Source organism: Ceratosolen solmsi, unplaced genomic scaffold (assembly GCF_000503995.2).
Source record: "Ceratosolen solmsi marchali unplaced genomic scaffold, CerSol_1.0 scaffold10, whole genome shotgun sequence".
Taxonomy (NCBI): domain Eukaryota; kingdom Metazoa; phylum Arthropoda; class Insecta; order Hymenoptera; family Agaonidae; genus Ceratosolen; species Ceratosolen solmsi.
In genome coordinates, this window is record NW_011948412.1 from 13,165,880 (window position 1) to 13,188,857 (window position 22,978).

At 30.1% G+C, this 22,978-nt stretch overlaps 3 protein-coding genes across 3 annotated transcripts in view; 1 reads left to right on the forward strand and 2 right to left on the reverse strand.

The window, feature by feature from the left end:
- Positions 1 to 4,576: 4,576 nt before the first annotated feature.
- Positions 4,577 to 5,802, forward strand: LOC105360073 (rRNA-processing protein UTP23 homolog). The gene is made up of 3 exons (XM_011496851.1): positions 4,577 to 4,892; positions 4,971 to 5,194; positions 5,327 to 5,802. Exons 1-3 carry the CDS (start codon positions 4,773 to 4,775, stop codon positions 5,742 to 5,744), a joined length of 762 nt encoding a protein of 253 aa, XP_011495153.1. The 5' UTR covers positions 4,577 to 4,772; the 3' UTR covers positions 5,745 to 5,802.
- A 287-nt stretch (positions 5,803 to 6,089) lies between these two features.
- On the reverse strand, positions 6,090 to 13,944 carry Ge-1 (Enhancer of mRNA-decapping protein 4 homolog Ge-1). Its single transcript, XM_011496858.1, has 11 exons — positions 13,860 to 13,944; positions 13,285 to 13,490; positions 12,799 to 13,181; positions 12,449 to 12,714; positions 11,204 to 11,781; positions 10,416 to 10,805; positions 10,009 to 10,235; positions 8,998 to 9,451; positions 8,573 to 8,780; positions 7,043 to 7,333; positions 6,090 to 6,602 (listed from the first exon to the last, which is right to left on the reverse strand). The coding sequence occupies exons 1-11, from the start codon at positions 13,898 to 13,900 to the stop codon at positions 6,416 to 6,418; spliced, it is 3,231 nt and encodes a 1,076-aa protein (XP_011495160.1). The 5' UTR covers positions 13,901 to 13,944; the 3' UTR covers positions 6,090 to 6,415.
- A 6,760-nt stretch (positions 13,945 to 20,704) lies between these two features.
- Positions 20,705 to 22,978, reverse strand: part of Dgk (diacyl glycerol kinase 1) — a 172,031-nt gene continuing 169,757 nt past the window's right edge. The window contains exons 15-18 of the mRNA XM_011496871.1: positions 22,448 to 22,735; positions 21,721 to 21,922; positions 21,166 to 21,347; positions 20,705 to 20,940 (exon numbers count right to left, since the gene is read on the reverse strand). Coding sequence (XP_011495173.1) covers positions 20,851 to 20,940; positions 21,166 to 21,347; positions 21,721 to 21,922; positions 22,448 to 22,735 — 762 coding nt within the window. The 3' untranslated portion in view covers positions 20,705 to 20,850. The remainder of the gene's footprint in view (positions 20,941 to 21,165; positions 21,348 to 21,720; positions 21,923 to 22,447; positions 22,736 to 22,978) is intronic.

The following is a 22,978-nucleotide window of genomic DNA, read 5'->3' on the forward strand; positions in this document are numbered from 1 at the left end:
TAAGAGCGATGAGGGAAAATCGCAGTGATCGGACGGAAACGTAGATGGAATACATTTCCTAGTCTCGGCTGTTTTTAACGAATAATAGTTCGTTCATTGTGATTATATAAAATTGGCTTATAAATTATTGATATAACTTCGTGTAGCGTAAACACAACCGGCGGTGAGTTTATTTTTTGAGTGATTGAAACTATGAGAAAGAAAATATTGCTTACCGTTGTGTATACTAATCGCTTAGAATTAATTATAACATTAGCCGTAATTTCCTGCAAATTCTACTTTCCTTGGAATAATTTTATTAATAAATAGTTTATTCACTAGTAATTGAGTCGATGCGGGAGGTTTTTTTTTTCTTTTTTTTTTTTGTAGCTTTAAGCGAACGTTCTTAGCTTTATATCGAAGAAGAAACACTAGAGTCATTATTAAGGGCAATAGAAAAAAAATATATTTTCTAAATTATTAAAAAAAAAAACTTTGCAAAATTTTTAATCTTTTTTTTTCTCCTAATTAAGGCCATAAAAAGATCATAAAAAATACTACCAAATTTAATACTTTAGTATTGTTAAATTCCTATAATTTATTTATATTCTTAATAGTTCGGCATGAAACATTGAGATTGAAGAGATTCGAGTAAATATTTATTTGAATGAAGCAACATTTGTACATAGTAGATAGTTTCTAAGATTAAGTAGATTATTTAAATAAATATTTACTTATACGAATGAGTTATTTGGCATTTGATGTATACTAGAACTAAATTTAGTAGTATTTGAGAAGAAAAAGGCTGAGAGGGACTTTGTAGTCAACTAAAATCGTACAATTACAGCCTCTTTTAAATTAAAAAATTTTATTCTATTATTTTGTATATAAATGTCAATTATCATTATAAGCAAATTTCGAAAGCTGATGATGCATTTAGAGGTAATTATTCGACAACTCACGTAGCCAATGAAATAGGTACCTATTTTTGGAGTTTAAATGTTAATTTGAAAATATCTCGGTTACATCCAGCTGATAAAATAGATTTTTAATAAACAAATCGGAATGATTTTTTTTTTTTTTTTTTTTAATTATTTATTTATTATTATCATTATCATCATCATTATTATTATTATTATTATTATTATTATTATCATTATTATTATCATTATTATTATTATTATTATTATTATTATTATTATTATTATTATTATTCCCCCGCCCCCTGTCGAATGAAAGAGAGGAATGAAAACGTAATAAGGCATTTATAAGACTCTGTGAATGGTTATTCAATAGTTTTGAAAATCTTTGTGCACACATAGAGGACAATTGTTGCGGATAATGGCACCTGTTAAAATAACTGTTTCAAAAAAAAAAAAAAAAAAAAAAAAAAAAAAAAAAAAGAGAAAAAAAGATGAAAGAAGAATGAAAGAAGAAAATTTGAAACACTGGACAAAAAACTACGTAAATTTATAGTTTGCTAAAACGCTCGAGAGTGCGATAACAGTCTAATAATAATAATAATGAACATATCTTCACGTTATAGATGATGTGCACGTGCACGTGCACGCTTCACGGCATTTCTCGTCACAAAATTTGTAAAATAAAGTTAGCCAGCCGCGTATGATAATACTATTTCATTTATGCCTTGCGTACTTAATACGAGAAGAAATTTTCCGACTTAGCAATTTATAAATAAGCATTGACAAACTTTCTTCAGAAATTATTCTTGACCTCGTTTCTTTTTTTTTTTTTTTTTTTTTTTTTTAACTTCATTCGTTCAATTAATTATTCACAACGATTAATTATCTCCACATTAATCACATTCTAATTATATTCTGTAAATTTATATAATTAGTTGTGTAAATAAAGTAGGGATGAATATTAAACAGAAAATCGTGCTTCTCGAGGCATAAGCAAAAATCAAAATAAAAACAGTTAGCATCAAAATAATCATTAATCGTACAATAAATAAATAAACAATGGGTCAAGAGTCAATTTTGTGACAGCTGTTGCACATCAATATTTATTAATTCTATTATTATGTTTTCAACGTATCGATTGTAAAGTAATTATTAATGAAAATTACTCGACTGCATTAATAATAAACGAGTCGATATTGCTGAGTACTTTCACGCAGTTCGTCAGTTTCTAATAGTTTAGATAGCTTGTAATTTGCTGGAAATACATATTCGTTTTCGTATCTTGCACGTTTGTATGCGCGTATTATACATTTACAACAATCAGGGATAATCGTGCACCAATGGATTTTCGACATTTGTCACATTGGATTTTTCCAAATTAGTAGGGGATCTGTTGACGTTTGTTTTTCATTATTGCCACCTCGACAGTCCTGCCCAGAAAAATGTGCCGATGATTTATCATCCATCATCTCCTTCAAAATAGAGTTAATCAATGATCGATTACGTTTTTTTTTTTGCTCCGTGTCGCGAGAAAGGTGCAACTGTCGAGTCCGGTCGCTACAAAGCTATCTTGATAATAAGTTCTTGTACGTACCTCGACTCGACTCGCCTCGCCTCGGATAATCAGATAATCGTTGATAAAAATATGAATGAAACGGTCCATGTGACAAAACGAAGCTGCGACCGTGTACGCGCTATATTTTTATCAAACGGCTAGTTTATACACGTGCTTGCTTCCGTTGACTGCACTGTCCGTGGATTTATGCCCGTTGTGTTTGTGCATGCACATATAATAATAATGCATACAATGATGTTATGTATCTATGTATAGACAACATGTAAAGGCTTGCAGCTTATAGAGCAATAGGATTTGAAAATATCAGTGGCAAATGTATACTACATATAATCTTGCCGACTGATAGATTCAATAATTAGATGGTAGGTAGCTCCGAACGTGGATCCCCCATTCGACTATATTTATTTGAACGTTTATCTTTATTTCTGGCACTATTCCTAGCCGATATCTTAAATTCGATCGATTATGTCAAGGAATTCAATTAAGTACGAGCGATTTGTACATTTACTTAGAGGCAAAGTCTAGCATTACCTGGACCAGCGATTACTGTGTTAAGCGCAAATATCATTTTTGAAATGTAACCTCAAAGAGCACGCATAAAAGGGTCCTATAGATTCAAGTCTTTTTGTGCGTTAAACCTGTCATAGGGTGCCAACACTGGAACGCGTTATTTTACTGTGAGATGTAAATAAAATGATGATTACCTAAGTCCTATATATGTATAAATTAAGCAAGCAAATTAATTAAAAGATTATTGTACATCTGAAAGATGCAACAAATGCCGAAGCATATTCAATTTATTCATGCATTTTAGCGCAACGAGGATTAATAATTTACGTGTAATAAATAGCACGGGTATTCAGTAGCATGTTAATTAAAATTATTTAAACGCGATCAAGTTATTGTCGATTCTCTCAGATGTGCATAGTTCGTATAAGAGAATAAAATGTTTGTGAAGGAAACATTAGGTTTTTTCATTTAATGAATTCCCATTTTATCCCCAGCTTAATCTTCATTCCTTTCATCAATCGAATATTATTTATCAATGCGCGTATCGACAACATTTAACATTCATCATTTGGAACATTTGGAACTGAAAGTTAAAGAAAAACAAAAAACAGAAACCAACCACCACCCCATTTATTTCGTCCAAGAACGATTATTATTCATTCGCAAATTATCACAATGAAGCGGACAAATTTGTAAAAAAATAAGTCGCTGAATCGCATGGTTTTAATCAATGGGAGAGGAATTTTGAAAATATTGAGAAAATTTGCAAGCAATCGATGCATACGCACACGTTAATTGGAAATCATTGTTGTAGAAATAAAAATATTTCTACATATCGTGAACCGCTTATCTGGAAAATTTTTATGATTGCAATCATTGGTTTTTAACATTGAAAAATATACTTTATTTATTTATAACAATCGCTTGAATGAAAAGAAAATTTTGTTTACAAAGATGAAGCGTCAAATTTCAAATTTAGCCTTCTTTTAATGGAAATTTGATCGCGTATAATTTTTCTTAATCGATCGCCTTCAAAATTGAAAGACAACAAAAATTAATGATTTGATCGCTGTATTTCGTCTTATTATATTTATATAAAATCTTTTGAATATTATTTAAGATCTTAAGCATAATCCCGTGAAAAGCGCCAAGCAATGAAATTACATAATTCGTTTGTGTCTGTTGTATAAAGAGATTGATAGATCAAATATAACGATTCCTTATAGCTTATTGTTAATAATAATTTATAAATAAATTGTATATTCAGATAGATATAATCAGCTATCATTTTACTATTAGTATAACAATTTGTTTTTCAAACGAATTCGGAATTAACGCCAAGTATAGGCTTATACAAAGTCTGACGATAAATTGTAGCTCAAACGCTAAACTTCAATTCAATATCTTGTAAACTATACAACTAAAGCAATGTAAAATTTTATTTCTTGCACGAGACTCTCCATCCAGTCTCGGATTGTCAATCGTCTGAATAAAAATCGTTGACACCTATCAATGATTTTTATTGAAAAAAACCGAAGATTTGTAAGGAAGACATGCGGATTCTTAAAAGCTTGGCAGGACTGCAGCACAATACTTAACTTGTCGATATTTTTTTGATTTTCGACAGAAATAAGAAAGTTAAATATACAATTGATTTTGTACACAGTCGCGCAAGTTTTTAACGACAATGGCGCCCTCTACGAGCAATTTTACGTATAAAATACATTTTTCGCTAATGAAAGTCGAACGTTGTTGCTCTATGGAAGTAATTGCCGCTTAAAGAAATGAAGATCAAGCGGCTCAAGAAGGTTCAGAAGAATCTTAGTTTTTTCGTAAACAATTACAAGTTTCGTAAGCCATATCAGATATTGATTGACGGAACGTTCTCGTTTGCAGCTCTTCAAGTTCGTTTTTAACCTAAAAATGATCCCCTTTACTGTTTGTCATTTATTTCTATGTCATATGTACTTTGATATTTTTAGAATAAATTTAACATTAAAGAACAATTGGCTAAATACTTTCAAGCGGACGTTAAATTATTGACAACGCAATGTATCATTGTGGAGACGGAAAAGTTGGGTCACAAGGTTTATGGAGCAATGTTAATAGTAAAACAATTTCCAATACATCAATGTGGCCATGAAAAGAATACTGTGACGGGTTCAAAATGTTTACGATCAATGGTTGGATCCAATAATGAATCTAGGTAATTAATATTTATCAATTTTTGAACGCTATCGCAATACAAGCGTTAAGTAAAGAATTTGTTAGAAAAAAGGATTAGATAAAGTTTAGACTATTGGTCTAGTCGATAATGTGTATTGTAAATATTGTATAGATATGTGATAGCGACGCAGGATCGACTTCTTCAAGAGCAGTTGAAGAAGATTCCAGGAGTTCCAATTATGTATTTACATGGTAGGACACCTACGCTCGAAGCACCGTCTCAAAAAAGTCGTGAATTCGCAGAGCAGATAAGAAGCAAAGTAACAATGACGGATATGCAAGAGGAGAGAATAAAATCTTTGAAGGAACAATTTGGATTAAAAAGCGACATTACAATGCAACCTAAGAAAAAGCATAAAAAAAGCGGACCCAATCCATTGAGTTGTAAGAGAAGCCAAAAGAAAGAAAGTAATTCTATGATCCATACGAGCGAGCATAAAGTCAATGAGAGCGGCAAAGTACGAAAAAGAAAACGAATAAAGTTACCAGCTCACGTGAAAGAAGTGTTAAAGCTAAACACGCACTCGTGACTTGTGCAAATAATATTTGCTCGACACAGAGTAGTGTAAGCGTATAAAATGTAAATAAGAATACTTACTAAACACACGCATATATATATATATATATATATATATATATATATATACACACACGTAAAAGATCTTTTTATTATAATACATTTTGTTCGGTTGATAAGAATAAAGAATTTTTTTTACCTAACTTTGACTTTTTCATGATAGTCTAAATTTTATCGTTACAATTTGACAAAAAATTTTATCCAATAAATTAATGGTTAATTAAATAAAATTTAATGATACAAATAATCAAAAAGCTATTTAATAAAAAATATTAATTTTGTTTCATAGAGAAACCTTTTCGTGTACGGTAATAAACAATTTTTAATAGAGGAGACATTTTTACGTACATTTTTCATCAATTATCAATCAATTTCTCTAAAATCGAGAAATCAATCTAAACTACAGCCTCATCTAAATCAATAAATGTTAAATAGTTTTCTTTCCATTGATAAAATAATAAACATCAATATTATACATACATTGATGATAATGTACTTTAATTAAAACTTATATCTCCAGTCTTACGTGTGACAAGTACGCACGAGTTAGTTATATGCATTTTGAGTTATTGTAAAATGAAAAATTTCTATTATATGTTTGCGTTTATGTAATATCAGTAAAGCTTATGAGGGTTTCAAAAGTGCTTGGGCAGCCATCGCGACCATTTTCAATCTTCTCACTGACCGATGATTTGGATTTGCGGCAATAAAAGCAGCCACCTGACTTTGCAATGCTAGCAATACATTAACCATATGTTCTCGTGTAACTGGGTCGCTTGGATCCAAGCTGATAACGGCTTCCTCCAACCATCTGGGGTATAAAATTAAATTTGCCATTAATAACCGACATTTCGCGAGAATTGCCGAAATTTTAACGACCCGCCGCCAAGTTAATCAATTAATTAAATGCATTTAACATACCGTCCCCCAAGCTCCATTATCGAAAGTACCGAGCTTTATTATAATAGCACTTTAACGAGTAAACGTTAAAAAAAAAAAAACTCATAATAATAATAAATAATAAATAATAGTGAAGGAAGACGTGGACACAAAGATTAATTAATAATCGAATGAGCTCACAAATTTTTTCCCTCTTAAAAATGCACTTGTCAAAGGCGCGCTATAAAAATAATGTTGTTGCGTTAGCTTTAGAATTGAATTAAATGCAACGACAACGAAATTAATATAACGCGAGTCTAATGCGAGGACAGTGTGTTGTACGTAATGGAATAAGACGTTGAAAAGCAGCACCTGTGCTTCAATTCGGTCCTGTGCCCCAAATTCGCCGAGAGCTGTTGGACGAGCGACAGAAGGACTGGCTGCTGGAGCACGCATCTCGAGCCCTGGCCGGGTCCCATCGAGCAGGAGAACACCCGCGCGGGGTCCGTGTTCTCGCAGACGAGCACAACGAGGCCAAGGTCGCTTGCGCTCAGCGCCTGCTGAAAGGCTGCGTTTAGTTGGCCCCGTTGAAGTAGCGACATGACGCGCGCCTGGGCGTCCACGGGCGTGGAACCCGGCAGTCCAGGAGTCGTCGCTCTTGAGCTAAGATTTCATGGGTATTTAATGGATGTTAGGCGATGGGCCGGTGGCCTTGTCTAAAAGTTCATGAGCTTAGATCATAGCCTTAAGTTTTTTTTTTGTTTTTTGTTTTTTGTTTTTTTTTTTTTGCAATACTATTAAAACAAAATATAGTGTGCGATGGATCCACATGATCCAAGGACGGTGCCGATACAATTTCTTATACAAATCATAATAAGATTAATTGGCATATAATTTTCATAATGGATTATTTTATTTCGCTGGAGAGCGCATACTTTTTACAATAAGTACGTTCTTTTTCGAGAAAATTGAAAAGAATGAAATGTCCTATGTCTCACGATGATTATATGCTTTCCTTATTAACACATTATGGGGTGAGACGTTGAATTTATTTTCATAATAAATTTTGTCTCGTATGCGACGAATAATGTTAGTTTATTCAGAAAATAGCCTATTAATAAATGATCTCTATTTAATTAGATATACCTATAACGCAATTGTTGTTGCCGTTGTGATTGTTATTGTAGTTATCGTATTGGAATTGAAAATTTGAAAAAAACTTATAGGATGCTGCTCGATACTTTCATTGTAATAATCAATAAAAATTTAATAATAATTTTAAAGATCTAAAGAATTATTGATAATTTGATGAACGAGTGTAAAATTAATATAAATCTAAACACCCTAAGTGAGCGAATAAAATTTTTCATTATTACAGAATTATATAAATGGTAATGTGACGAATTATTTTGTCTTTAAAACTTTTCCTCCACAATTTAGTACAAATCAATGAGATTTTCAAATTTCTATACAAAGTTATATATATACATATAAAAAAAAAGAGAATAGCGATTACTTTATCGGATTTTTTTGTCGTAGTTTGTAAAATTATTTCATTTCAAGCACAATGTTAAATATGGCTCGTTTTACAACAATACACGTAAAATATAGAAAAACTTACTTAAAAAGCATTGAAATGGAAAATATTTCATCAGCGATTCAAATATTATCAATCTGTAATTTTACACGAATAAATAGATACATAAAGAAGCTTCTTACGTAAAGATATAAAGAGAATGCAGCATTACGTAAGTACGTAAATGTTTTAATAAACAGTTTAATAATTAATTGCATGTAGTATAAAATATAAATAGATAGTATATCATTTCGATTAAACTATTTGAAATTTGAGATTGAAAATTATAGTATCCTTAATTAAACTATTAATATGTCTGTTCTTACCGAATACCAGAGATATCCGACATGTGCTGAGTGAAATTTTCCCTTACAGAATCTCGGACACTTCGAATCGTATTTTCTTGCATCACCGATAAGCCTCGAGAAAATTCATTCTGCATTTCTTCCCGAATTGCAGTTGCCAAAGCCTCGCTTTGCTGCTTATTCTGACGCTGATATTGCTTATCCATGATCGAGTCAACATTCTGAAGATCTATAAAATCGAAAGTTTTAGAGATTTTTCGTTTATATGATAGTAGCAATAAAGTTAAATGTATGGATCAACATATTTTATGGAAAGAAAAAATTAAATATATATATATATATATATAATTTATAGATTTTATTCCATACGACTTAATATTATTCAATAATATATGTTATATATACATTATCAGACAATGCAATCATTATCAGTAAGCTGCACTTACATTCTCGGGTGCCAATAAGAAAAGCATCTTGCACCTGCTTGAACATATTTTGACAAGCTTTTTCCATTCCCGGTAATAGGGTGCCGGTGAAAACCTCCTTGAAAGTCTGTTCCAGCACAGGCTTGGCCGCGTTTTGCACCGTCGTCGCGAGCGCTTCTTGTACTTGTATTCCGCCAATGACCTTTGTTAAGTTCTCCTGAACGATGCGATCAATTTGCGCGGTGTCCAACCTTAGTTGCATCTTCAGCGGCTCGACAAGCTCGCTTACGACCCTCGGTATTGTCAGCTCGATTTCCTTCTTGACAGCTGTTTCGAGAGTTTTGAGGAAGTCGTGTTGCCGAGATGTTTGGTTCAGCAACGACAATTCGATACTCGTCGTTTGTTGTTGGGCCGCCTTCGTCAGCGCTGATTCTACGCGATTCGCTAGTGGAGTTTCTTGACGAAGTCGTGTCACCTTTAGACATACAAAACAATTATCAAATCGATCCTTATCGATAATTAACAATTTCTAAATATTGATAATTTGATAATTTGATAATTTGATAAAAATTGATGTATTGATAATTAATCGGTAAATTAAAGCAAATTTTTTTTGTTTTTTTTTTTGTTTTTTTTTTTGTTTTTATTATAATAACGAAGATATTATTATATTGTTGTTTTAATGTTTTTCAAGTATGAGAAAAATTTACCAAAATTCTGTATGTATGGTATGCGTGGTAAATCGCGATAAGAGTAATACATGTTTTGTAGAAGAAATAATAATAGTAGGGGTAAATGTGATGTGGAAAATAAAAAGCAAAAAAAGAAAAGAACATACTTTGGTTAAAGGATATTAATTAAAATATATATCAGGTATATATAAATTAATAAAACAGATTGTGTTTGTTTTGATTTAGATATCAATCATGATTTAAGTTACTAGATTATATGATTTAATTCTGATAAGTCATACATTTTACAAATTTTACAGCACTGGAAAATCAAGAAATTTAGAGTTCCAAGTCACATTACCTCAACTCGTAGTTCACTGAGTTCTTGTTGTTGATCCTGTACGATCTCGAGTAGAGAATCGAGTTTGCTTGTTATTGGATAGATATGGTTTGCTAAGCCCCATTTATTTTGGTTGTCTTCTGGCACTACTAGAACTGGCGAAGGTTCTTTTTTAATATGTAGTTGATCGCTTGTAATGTCTTCTTTTCCTTGTTCCTGCATAGCATGGAATGCGTCTTTTATCAAGCCTAGAAATTATTAAATCATAAGTTTATAGTAATTTTTAAGAGAATAAAATATAATTAATACGATACACGATAAGTTATAAGTGTGCTAACAATACTTTTGTGTACTTCATTAGTATATTAGGATATACCAATTAAATATCAAATATTTATTTGTAAAAATAATTTGCAATGTCAATTTACACATAGGTATTTGTGACCAGTCTTCGTTGGTTGTTGCCGTTGCTTCAGGCTTTACTTCAGATTCATTTTCTTCAGGTTCTGCAAGAGACAAAATTTCACAAACTTCCCTCGAAGGGCTACTGCCCCCACTCGGAGGTGCAACCAGATCCTTAAGTCTACTTGTAGCTAGTGGCTGGTCCGCTGCATTCAGTGTCTGTACTGTCTGCGCAATGGAGGGACTAGCTGATTCTATATTGCCAAGTTGTGGACTAGAGGATTTTGAATCTAACGCATTTTCTTTTTTGGCTGGAGAGCTAAAAGCATCTGGTGTCATTAAATTTAATCCAGAAGCATGATTGGAAGCTAATTCTACTGCTTCGGTAATATTTGTATCTTCTTCGCCATTTTCACCTAAAGAAATCAATTGCTTTATGAAAATATAAATAAATAAATAAAAATTAATTTAATATTACGAAAAATTTCAATAAAATATTAAAGTACCATCATTTGAAATTAATTCTAATAATAAAAACAACATCAAAGTCATAATGAATTTCAAACAGATTTATAAAAAATTTTATTTAATATATATTAAATAATTATTAAGATACAATATATACTGACAATTTTATACATTATGTATCAGTTTTAGGTTTATGTCTTGATACGGTAATTTAATAGCTTTAAAATTGTAGCAGATATTTTATTCATTTATGGCGTTTCCAAGAATTAGACATAATAGATAATAGTATTATTAATATTAAATTAATATTTTTAGTAATAAGACAATAGAATAATATTATCTTTACCATCATCGTCGTCGTTTACTCCAACAATGCCATTGTGATTCACTGTACTAATGTCCGGTAAATCTTCAGGATAATCCAATGAATCATGGGTTAATGTATCCATAAGACAACTACCGTTCATTACCACCGGTGATCTAAATGCAATATGACATTCTTGCAATGACTTTGGTTGAACGAGGTACATCCTTATTACAAGTTGATCTTCATTCTCATCGTCACCTGGGCACAAATCCTCCAGCGATTCACTGGTAGGCCTTAAGCGCCTTTGACCAGCGTCGACTATTGCAAAACTTAAAATGGGATATGGCAATGGAAATTCGGACACGGTATTTATAAAAGCTACGGCTTCCTCACTGTCTTTTGTAATGCTCAATATGTACAATACTTTATTATAAATATCTGAAAGGAGCAGGTAACCAGCAGCAAGATCTAGTCTGGCTTTTAGGACTGGTGCCTTTTGAGTTGTCGGCATTGGCGCAAATTTTATAGTTTGCAAACAAGTCCATAATTCACAAGACCAAACTTTTAATTCGGAATTGTTTTCGCATCCTGTCACAGCGAATCTCCAGAACTGTGTACTATAAAATTAAATTCAAATAGAAGTTTAATCGATAGAATTTAATTAAGCGTACAAAATGTATAGTATATTTATATAATATTTAAATAGAATATTAAACATGGAACGAATTGAGCAAATTATTAATTTCGTGTTTTAAAAGTACAATAAAATAATTACTCGTCAATTTATTTTATCCTATGATAAATTACATTCTATAATTTCAATTAACTTAATGCATGTCTCTAATAATTAATTTTTTTTTTTAATTTATTTTAATCGATTTTAATCTTACGATAAATTAAAAATAATGAAAGTATAGAAATTGTGATACAATAATTATTTTGAAAAATATCTAAGTAAGCAAACTTGTAAGTATAATCATAAATAAATTAAGTACACATATATTTTTTATCGTAATAGTGTTATGTAATGGAAGTCCAAGACTACATAAATGTTATCAAATTGTCATATTTTGATGCATTTGTTGCAATACCAAACATTTTGAAATTACATATCATTGTATACTATTTCAAGTACACTATAGTGATAAAAATCAATTATTTACATCAATATTAATTGTATTAATTTCTAATTATTTCTACCATTAAGGATAAATTCAAGTAAAGAATGTAAGAAAATACTAATTTTATATTATTTGAGATGATTATCTTAAATCCTCTACTTACTCGGAATGGTGATGTTTGTGATCATCTAGAAAAAACAATGAAGATATTGGACGTCCATCGTGTGGTCTCCATTGATGCAAACACCTTGGTGGTTGTTGGCCACATGACGATCCGTGTAAATAAACTTGGAAAAATTTGACTTCGCCATCCGAACTTGCCGTTGCCAGAGCTGTACCATCAGGACTAAATGTCGCTTCGACAATATTTCCTGAATGTTGGTAAATTTCAAGCATCACATTATTTTCTTTTATTTCAGGATCTGTAGCCTATATAACGATAACTACTGTCACAAATTTGTCCCATAACATAGAAGAATATTCAAAGTAAAAATTAATATGAAATCATTTTACCTTTATGGGTGTATTAAAAAAGCGCGAGGCAGCCGATATCGACCATAATTCAACTTTTGAACCACGTGTAAGAACCAATAATTTTGAAACTTCATCTTCGTCTGTTACTTCTTCTTCCGGAATATATGGACACCATATAACTCTATGATTCATCGGCGACACATCGTCAGCTGTTACTTGTAGAACTAAACTGCATAATAGTTCTGTACTTACAGGTTCAATAGCATATACAAATAGACTTCCGGTAAAATCGACGCATGCTAAAATAGGATTGCATACATGGGCAAACGCAAGATCTTGAATAAGACCACGCATTCCTCTTATTAGAGTTCTTTGTTCCAAATCTTTATTTACAACACGTACCACACCATTGCCATTTCCAGCTATATATAATGCAAAATAAGAAAGTTCATATTTCGATATTAGAAAATTGAACGTACTAATTATTTACATCGAGTAAAGTAATTTTGTATCGCTAATGTTTACCTTTTATACCATAAGCAAGGTACTTTCCAGACATGTGGACGGCTAATAGTTGGCCAACATAATAGCGATGTTCCCAAGTAAAGTCAACAATGTTTTTTAATTTCACTTTAGAGCTTCCATGATTGTGCCCTCCTGGTGAAGGTACTATGATGACATTAGTACTTACAATCTCAGCAGTGAGCTGATCCTCCCGGCCACTAAATTCTCTTAATTATGATAAACATAAAATATAAATAATAAATACATAAAGTTAAATCGTATAATTACAAATTCCAAAGTAAAATGTATATATCGCATTATGTTAATTATGCATAATTAAAGGGCACGATAGCTTAATTAATATTAATGGTTATTTAGAAAATTTGATATTTGTTATGCGGATAAATTAAGGTAATGTAAACTGAGGCTATTGAAATTAATGTAAATTGGTCGAATAATAGAAAGCAAAGTAGGTAAAGAAAAGAATAAACGTAAAATTAATGCGTGAGAGGCTATTATACATAATCGGGCATGTGGTTTAGAAACAAACTGGGGAAAAAATTTGTAAAAAAAATCTATTATACACGTAAACTTACACAGTCTGTCGCATATTATTATCTTCCCCGTTCTTGATCATGTTGTCAATATTTTTCGTAGAATCTAAAACAGTTTTAGTTAAAAATTCACTTACCATCAAACGAGGTAATGGATTCGTCGTAAATTTAATTAATATTAAGACAATAAGAGGTAGGACATAACCTTGTAACACACCGGCTCTTAAACATTTTGCTCATATCACTGTTACAATATAATGTTGTACCTCTCATAGGAATTTTTGATAATGTAAACTATACGTTACTTTATACTTTACCTCGCGCATATATTCTTTGTTTTTTACACTGGTTAGAGCCTCGCTTGCGTCGTCTTTTTAATTCTCAGAAATTCTCCGTCTCCTGTCTCGGCTTACCAATTATTTATGTCTGCATTATTATCGACCAATTTATCATTGTAACGTAAGCGAAAGTTAATCCAAGAACTTTCACACGACCAATAATAAATAATAACGAGCGTGAAAAACGAGAGAAACAATATCAATTTGCGTCTTGGTCACCTGAAAGAGAAGGTTAGTTTAGTCGTCGTGACGATCACTTTACTAATTGTCACCGAAACATGACGTAATCGTGTTACGAGTGAAGGAACTAACCACCAGGCGGCTTTATGCTTTGTAATTTTCCTAGAATAGCTCGTAAGATTATTTATATTGATATATCACCACTACTATGCCATTCAATATGAATAATATCGAGCCGCAACGAAACATCTCGATTGTTTATATTTAATTGACTTTTTATTTAGCGCGTAATTTTTCACGCGTGTTCGAGGATAAACTACCCTAACTCTTTGTTTGCTCGTTGAATAACTACATTCTTGCATATTAGAAGGAAAAACAAACGACTTGGGCAATTTTTAAGATTAATGTTTGAATACAACTATAATTCAATTAAAATTCTGGAATACTTGGAAGTAGTCATGATTCAAAAACTTATGAGCTCTTAGCAACAACTACTACGCTAGTGAAAAATGTTCTCGTGTCTCTTAAAAATCCGAGATTCGCTCGATTCATATTCAAATTACCAGAGCTGAACAGCATTCGTTTACCGGAACCGCAGTTTCTCTACATTTCATCAATTACGAAAACTAACAATGTCTTTACGTACAATTTGAATAATTAATATTTTTACGTCTCTAATCGAATAGACAGTTTAGGTAGGTATCAATGGCATACGATATAAGCAAATATTTGAGAAAAGATAAAATTGAAGATTCATATTTTGATCGTGAGATTCTGCTTACTTTTAGCATCGTTTATATCTATTATTCAACACATAACTATTTTACATCTTTACAAATAGTATTCTCTATACTGTTTTTATATAAAGAATACTTAATACTTTGACATTGGATCAACGTGATTTAAAGTAAAAATTCCACTCTCTTTCATAATGTTTTATGCTTATTACATATTATTTATATTGAATTATAACATTCATTCATTATAACCGGAGTATTTTATATTTTATATTTCATACCTCTTTCGCAAAGCACGTAACGCACATAAATAATAATGGTGATAAACGTTAGAATATTTAATTTCATATAAATGTTTAATTTCACATGTGTCATAGATGACAATTATATTTGATAAAACCTTGACATAAAAATATTATGGCATTCGACAGTCGGGCATAATATAATATATATATAGTTTTGTTGGATTTAAATACATTTTGACAGTGATTGTAGCTTTAAAAAGATATTTGTTAATTATTCAATTTTTGTTTTTTTTTGTTTTTTTTTTTGTTTTTTTTTTTTTTTTTTGTTTTTTTTTTGTCTTTTTTTAATACAAATTTTGACTCTTTTCATTCCAAGTTTAACAATGCGAGTAATTGTTGAATCAGGCATATTCTTAAAATATAAATGAAATTTAAAAGTTTGCGTTATTAAATTATTTGAAAAATACTCTTTCTGACTTAATACGTTAATAGAATTTGAACCAAAGTCATTTTACTTTTAATTTCAAGAGTAAATGCAAAATTTACTATAAACTTTGTAAATAATACGTAATATAAATTGTATGATTTGGTAAAATTTTTTTTTTTATAAACAATACAATTTTTAAAAGAGATAAAATTAGATATTAAATTTGAATTAAATAAAAAATAAATAAATAAATAAAAACAATATTATATTCATACTGATTTATTCGAATTGTTTGCTTAATTTAAAAGTCTCATTAATGTTATAACAATTACTACTTGAAAAGAGTAAAAATTATACTTGTGTCTCAAGCTTTGAAAGTAAAAATACAATTTTATTGTTGTTAATACGTACGAAATTACCAGGCTAAGTTTCCAAACAAGAACAAGTAACTATAAATTTTAATGTTTCACAATGAAATCTGAGTGTATCTTCGTTATAAACTACAATACAAACTCTGAAAGTTTTAAAACAATTTTTTGTCTCTATTGTTTTTCTTCCGTTTGCCCCTGACTTCCATATATAGTTGAATTTAATTTAGTTTCTTATAATAATAATAATTTACAAATTCATTTTATAATAAGGAATGTGTGTAGGATTAATACTACGTATTACATAATAATATATTATAGTGTTAATATATGGATGAAAATAAAATTATAAGCACAAGAAGCTAATAAAAATTATGACACACAGTGTGCGCTTTAAACTTAATTTAAATTTTTCAAATTTCAATTCAAATTTAATTTAAATAAAGTTTTTAAAGTAGACCTATGATTTTAAATTAAGTATAATGTGGAGTGCAAGTTAATTATCTCAATGAATACAAAAAATCATTACGCCGAAGTTTGCTTTAATTTTTTGAGGAAGATGAGGTTGGAAAGTTAAATTATATCTGTTTATTATAATAAATTTATAATTTTTTGATCGTTTTTTTTATAAAATTATTTATAATGATAAATAATAATTATTATGAAAATAATATATATATATATATATATATAAACAAAAGTGTGAACGATTAAAATTAAATATACAAATATAAGCGGATGGGTTTCGAAAAAAAATTATTTAACAGTTTTTGTGTACAGTAACATGATAAATTGAAACTTTTAAAGTTCAGTAATTTTATTATTATTATTCAATAAAGATAATTTACAGTTTTTAACGTGTCGTTTTAATTGCTGAAGAGAAACAATGTATGACTTTACTATGATGAACTGCCTACAAGAATAGTGGATAATAAAATAACGAGAATATATTGTAATAATAATTATTATCATAATAATTTTACATGTAGCGCTATTTATATTTGCATGTAGGGTTCTACATCAAATTTACATGTTATTTAATAATTAATTTACACTATAAACAGTATATTCATTGACCAGTGTACATATCTAAGTATTGAAACATAGCAGTGTGGTCAATGAAACATATGTTGGTGACAAATAAAATATGGTAGTAAATTTAATTATTTTTTATTATTGAATGAAAATTTTTATAACGCGCCAAAGATATGATATTTAATATCTAATCATTACATAACTTTATCGTTCATCTGTTACCATTTCTTTTTAACAAAGTTCGACGATTTTTTGGCGTTTTTCACTCAAATCTTAAAAATCAGGTTGAAATTGTTGATTTGATAATAATAAAAATATATTGGTAATAAATCAGAAAATATTAGTAAGGTATCGAACAAATTTACATTACAATTTTTAATTATATCTAAATTTATCTAAAATCATATAATTTTATGAAAATGTTTAATAAATATTATTTTAATATTTCATATAGTTCATGACCATTAGACCATTATATAGAAAAGTACACTGAGCCACTGAGTCAATTTAAGACGAAAACAATATCCTAATAAAAACTGTATTATTACATTATTTAGTTTAATGATTTGCGAGGCATCTTCAAGGCGTAGCGCGATCCCTTTCATTGTTTACTGTTTTTTCTAAGAAAAATCAGTATTTTGTTTACTTCCATTTACTACTTTTATCGCTAATTAATATAATATAATATAATATAATATAATATAATATAATATAATATTATATATATATATATATATATATATATATATATATATATATAACTATGTAGATAATATTTTATTTTATATTTAATAAGTATATGATTTTTAATAAGCGTAATATTCAATTAACCTACGATTTTAGTTTATTTTTCATCACTAATTTATTAATCACGTTTTGTTAAATTTTTTATTGTTTTCAAAATTTTTCCTTTCTTTTTATTATGGACAAAATTAAATTTTATAACATAAAGTAAGATAATTTTCAGAATTTATATCAGAGATAGAAATTACATTATTTTAGTTATATAAAATGGTCCCGGCCGGATATAATAATTTCAAGCTGTAATTAATAGTACGTAATTCTATAAACATTAAATATAGATTTTATGTATTATAAGTGTCAAGCACGATACAATATATAATTATTATTTTACTTGTTTATTTTCATTAAAAATACTTGAGATCGTTTAACATGAAAGTTTAATAATTATTTGCGTGCAAATTAATATTTTGAGTCCTCTCCAACTTTTCTTAAGTTTTTTATTATTTTTTTTTATTTATTTTTTTTTTAAATTTTCTTTGAGTGCCCAGAAACAAACTAGCTGATTTTGTATAATCTTTCATCGGTGTTAATAAAATTTATCTTTTAATGTAATAAATAATTTAATTATGCGCTAATAATACAGTTTCACTTTATTATTAAACGGACGGAAAAGTTGTTTATCGTTTTGTGGTCCATACAGGTGTTTATTATATGAGCTTTTGAGCTTGTAGTAAAATAGCATTGTAGGAGATTCTGTTTGAGAGCACCCTTTACGTAAATAAAGAAGCTTTTCAATTTGAGCTTGAATTTGGTAGTCGAATGTGCAATAAATACAAATTATATTTTCTATCGGTTACATACATGTAAGTGAATGTTAATGTCAATACTATTGTAATGTAAGTTAAAAGAAAACAGCATGAGGTTTTATTTAACATTTGTAATATATTATCATGTACAAATAAATAAAATGCATTTCAGACGTATTGTATAACTGAAGCGCCGCGATTATTTTTTATAATACATCAACATAAAGTATAAAATCATTAGAGTTTATCGTCAAAACTTAAAAGTGAGCGAAGAAAAATGTCTAAATCACTGATATGCTTAGAAAATATTGCTCCTCTAACTATAATGTCTAGAAACTAAATCGAATAAGCATAATAAATCGTATAAGAATAATCGTATTTGAATGTCGTCTGTACAATAAATCTTAACATTAATATGCGATACGTAATTAATACTTAATAAAGGACAAAAGGCCTAAGTGGATAATAAAACTGAAAACTTTTTTTGTTTAAGAATTTTTTTATATATTATGAATTTCAATGTCGTTTGCAAAAAAACAAAAAAGAGAGGGAATTTTAAGGAATTAGTTTTTACCAATTTCAGGGTAGAAACTAAGTAAATCTTGAAATAGTTTTCCAATTGAAATAAGATAAAATGCTAGCTCAATTTATTTATTTTTATCTATGGAGAGTAGTTTTTGTGTAATTTCAAATTTATACTTTAGTACCTTTATTTATATTTTCTTATTTTATTTGGAATTATTGTTATTTGATTATTATTATTATTATTATGATTATTATTATTATTATTATTATTATCATTATCATTATCATTATCATCATCAGATGATGTTAATGTCATTTATTACTGCATCAATCACTAATTTGCATATATCATGATCTATTAGCTCATTTGTATATTATCTAATCATATTTGCATATGGATGAATTTTTGTGTATTTAATTTTCAGCTTTGAAATTCTATAAAAAATAGTTTTACTGTGCGTGTAATAACACAGGGAAAAGTATAATTAAATTTATACGTCATTATTCAGTTTTTATATATCTTCTTCTGTAATCATGCATTATGTATATCGTTTGATTTATTTTGCATTATTTGAATTTACGCAGATTTTCCCTAGAAAATTGTGCACAAATTCTACAAAATGATAACCATCGAAGCTAAATGAACTATTATTCAATAATTATGTACAATTTTTATTCTCAGAGAAGAATGCTGGTATCGCATAGAATTGCCTTTGTAATCGATATATCTTTCATATTAGTTGCAGATATAGCGTATGAAATTCACAATACATAATAAGTGTCAGTTAATTACGTTTTTCAATTCAATTTAGAAACAACCCGTAGGATTGTAAATGTTAAAAACACACAAAAAAAAAAAAAAAAAAAAAAATCATCGGACAACATGACAAACTTGACTAAAATTTCGTTTCATTTATAATCTATTCATATCACGATGTCAACATGTATAATTTATTCTTCCTTCTTCACTAGGTACATATTTTCATTTTAACTTCTTATTTATAGTTGAGAGGTTAATATAAGCGTTCTATCTCATCGTTCACATCGATTACCTATAACTTAGCGCATTTTGTTTCCGCTATGACGGTGATGACGATCATTGTTATTAAAATTATAATTTTTAAAATACTGTACACAAAGAAATATCTACAACTTGTCGACGATTTTTTACTTTACTAATAAATAATTTTTTTCTTTTCATAGCGCTACAAGCTTGATACACATTCGCATGTATCTTGTATGGCCGTCAACGATTGAACTTATAATGTTTACATTATATAATTTATTTACGCTTTTGTACGAAAGAAAAAGATGAAATTTCTGTAATTCCTATTGCCCCGCAATAGGAATTGGAAAATGTTCGAATTGGTAAAGTTCTCCTATACGTATTAACATAATATCTCGAGGATATGGGGAAAACATAAATTAACGAAGCTAATCGTCATTATAAATAAGTCCGCTTTACGCTTTGATGCGGTTGCGCTTCCTTGTAGACGCATCGAGTAATCAAAAAGTATCGTGACGTAGTTAAAATTGTTAGACTAGAGGGATGCAGGAAGTAATTTTATTCCTTGATAGTGTGTGTGCACATACGTTGTACGTATATATTTTCACCATCGACAGTGCGTTCATCTTTTGAGGAACCGAAAGAAGCCCTTGCGTTTCTCTGGTGGTGGGGCCATCAGCATCGGTACTTGATTTTTGTGAGTGATATTAATCTGCAATAAAGCGTTGCGAATGTTTTCCTGAATTATGTCTGGATCGAATGATAGTTTCAACTTTATAGAGTTTATATAATCTGACAGTTTAGACATCATATGTATTTTTATAAAAAATTTGATGGATGGTGGGTGGTTTCACATTTTCAATTTATTATTTTATTTCATTTTATTGCATCACGATAATATTATGTTAGATTATAAATGTCAGATATTTTTACTTACGGTGCATGGCCCTTGCATCCAAGGTTCACCGTCGATCTGCATGGGAAATCGCTTCGATGTGGTGATCTGGACGCTACTACATTGCGCCAATCGTCTGCCTGAAGCGCGAAGTCCAGTTTTTACTTGACCCATGTGTAAACAATTTTCTAGGCCGATTACTTCAATGAGGTTATCGCCTATGTCTGTAATTATGCATAATGCTACGTAAAATGATATTGCTTTTTTTTTTTTTTTTTTTTTTTTTTAACTAGGTGATTCGAATTTTCACGTCGACGATACTTTGAATGATATTAAGCAAATTCTCCAGCTGCCTATGAACTTTAAGATACTCAATTTTAAATTATAATTTGCATTAACTTTTATGGATATGCAGCTATAATTTGGAGCAAGCTGTATCGACGAAGGGATTACACACAAGCATTATATAACATTATATAAAGAGAAAAATCCAAGTAAAATTTCACTCGCTCGTTAAAATCATTAAAACTGACGTGGTGACAATCACGTGATGGACACAGTTACATATTATCTGTAAATGAAGAATGTAGAGTGCACCTTGTATCGCCACTGTGAGGTCCACGGAATTAAAGCTACTGGTACTGAGCTCCTTGTCGGGGCGCTTTTTCCGTTTGCCGAGTCGATGCCGCGTATGATGCTCGCCCCAGAGGTTCGAACCACCGTGGGTGAAAGGAATGTTTAGTAGAGCTACGCCCTGAAGCGATGGACCGTGGGCCAAGTCCAGGGGAACGCCATCACACTGGAACAGTTTCGAGTCATTATAAGAAAAGTTTTTAAATCATTAGCATGCTAGTGTTTGTGTATGGATTTGAAATATGATTTGATAATCTTTTGGAATAACCCGGTCAAATGAGAATCTTTATTCATTAAATGAAAATGGTTATTTCCTTAATCAATGAATTGGATTAATGTTCCTTTTGTGCAACTGAATGCATTAAATTTTTGTAAAACGTTCGGTATTAGACGGCGTTTGGCAACGATTGGCAATTAAACGACCTTGGTACGGTCTATTTTGCATTTATACGTAACGCTAAATACGTAAAAACGAACATCAAATATGGCCAATAACGCGTCCATCCTATTAAAATCTTTAAAGAGACGATGCATAATCGATTAAGTACCGTGCCCCGTATTAATTCAATAGTGTAACGAAAAATCAGCATTCGTTGAGTTAAAACGGTTGAAGATTGCTTGCCGAGGCTGGTAGAAGTAATATTGCATCGACTGTACTCGCCACCCCAAGGCCAACAATTGCTGTACTCACGATAATTTCGAGGTCTTCGTGAAGATTCTTACAGCTCGCGGCGAATTGCTCGGTCGTGGCGTACTCAAAGTACCAGAGCTTATTTTTCATGCGGCTGTTGAACTTTTGCGGATTTTTCTCGCGTTCGAGGTGAAACTTGACGCAGATCGCCGCGTCCACACCCACGGAGAAATAATTGTTAATGATGTTATAGGGTATACTATCTTGATTTGGTTTCTTCTCTTCCGACTGATCTGCAACTTCGATCTGCCATCGATCCATCATTACCGGCGTCGCTTTCTCGATTTTCTGCACAGTGATGCATTGTAACGAGAGCATTACTACTTTGAAATTAATTTTAAATCTTTGAGCTCAAGAATTTATTTTCGCTTCGTTGACTCTTATTGCTGCTTTATTCTAATTTCTTATTCAATATTTCGTTAAAAAATTGCGTTCATTAACAGGAATGAAATAAAAATTCAATTGTAATTGAATAATCATCGCGTTATTCAATTCTTATAAACAAAAAAGAGAGAATGCATTTTAAAAAGT

Bases quoted from the DNA above. Each gene is read 5' to 3' on its own strand.
- LOC105360073 (XM_011496851.1), top strand. From the start codon at position 4,773: ATGAAGATCAAGCGGCTCAAGAAGGTTCAGAAGAATCTTAGTTTTTTC. The intron at 4,893-4,970 runs GTTCGTTTTTAA...TGATATTTTTAG, and splicing joins TCTCGTTTGCAGCTCTTCAA to AATAAATTTAACATTAAAGA. The intron at 5,195-5,326 runs GTAATTAATATT...AATATTGTATAG, and splicing joins GGATCCAATAATGAATCTAG to ATATGTGATAGCGACGCAGG.
- Ge-1 (XM_011496858.1), bottom strand. From the start codon at position 13,900: ATGATCAAGAACGGGGAAGATAATAATATGCGACAGACTGT. The intron at 9,452-10,008 runs GTAATGTGACTT...GTATGTCTAAAG, and splicing joins TCAGTGAACTACGAGTTGAG to GTGACACGACTTCGTCAAGA. The intron at 6,603-7,042 runs GTGCTGCTTTTC...TTTATACCCCAG, and splicing joins AGGACCGAATTGAAGCACAG to ATGGTTGGAGGAAGCCGTTA.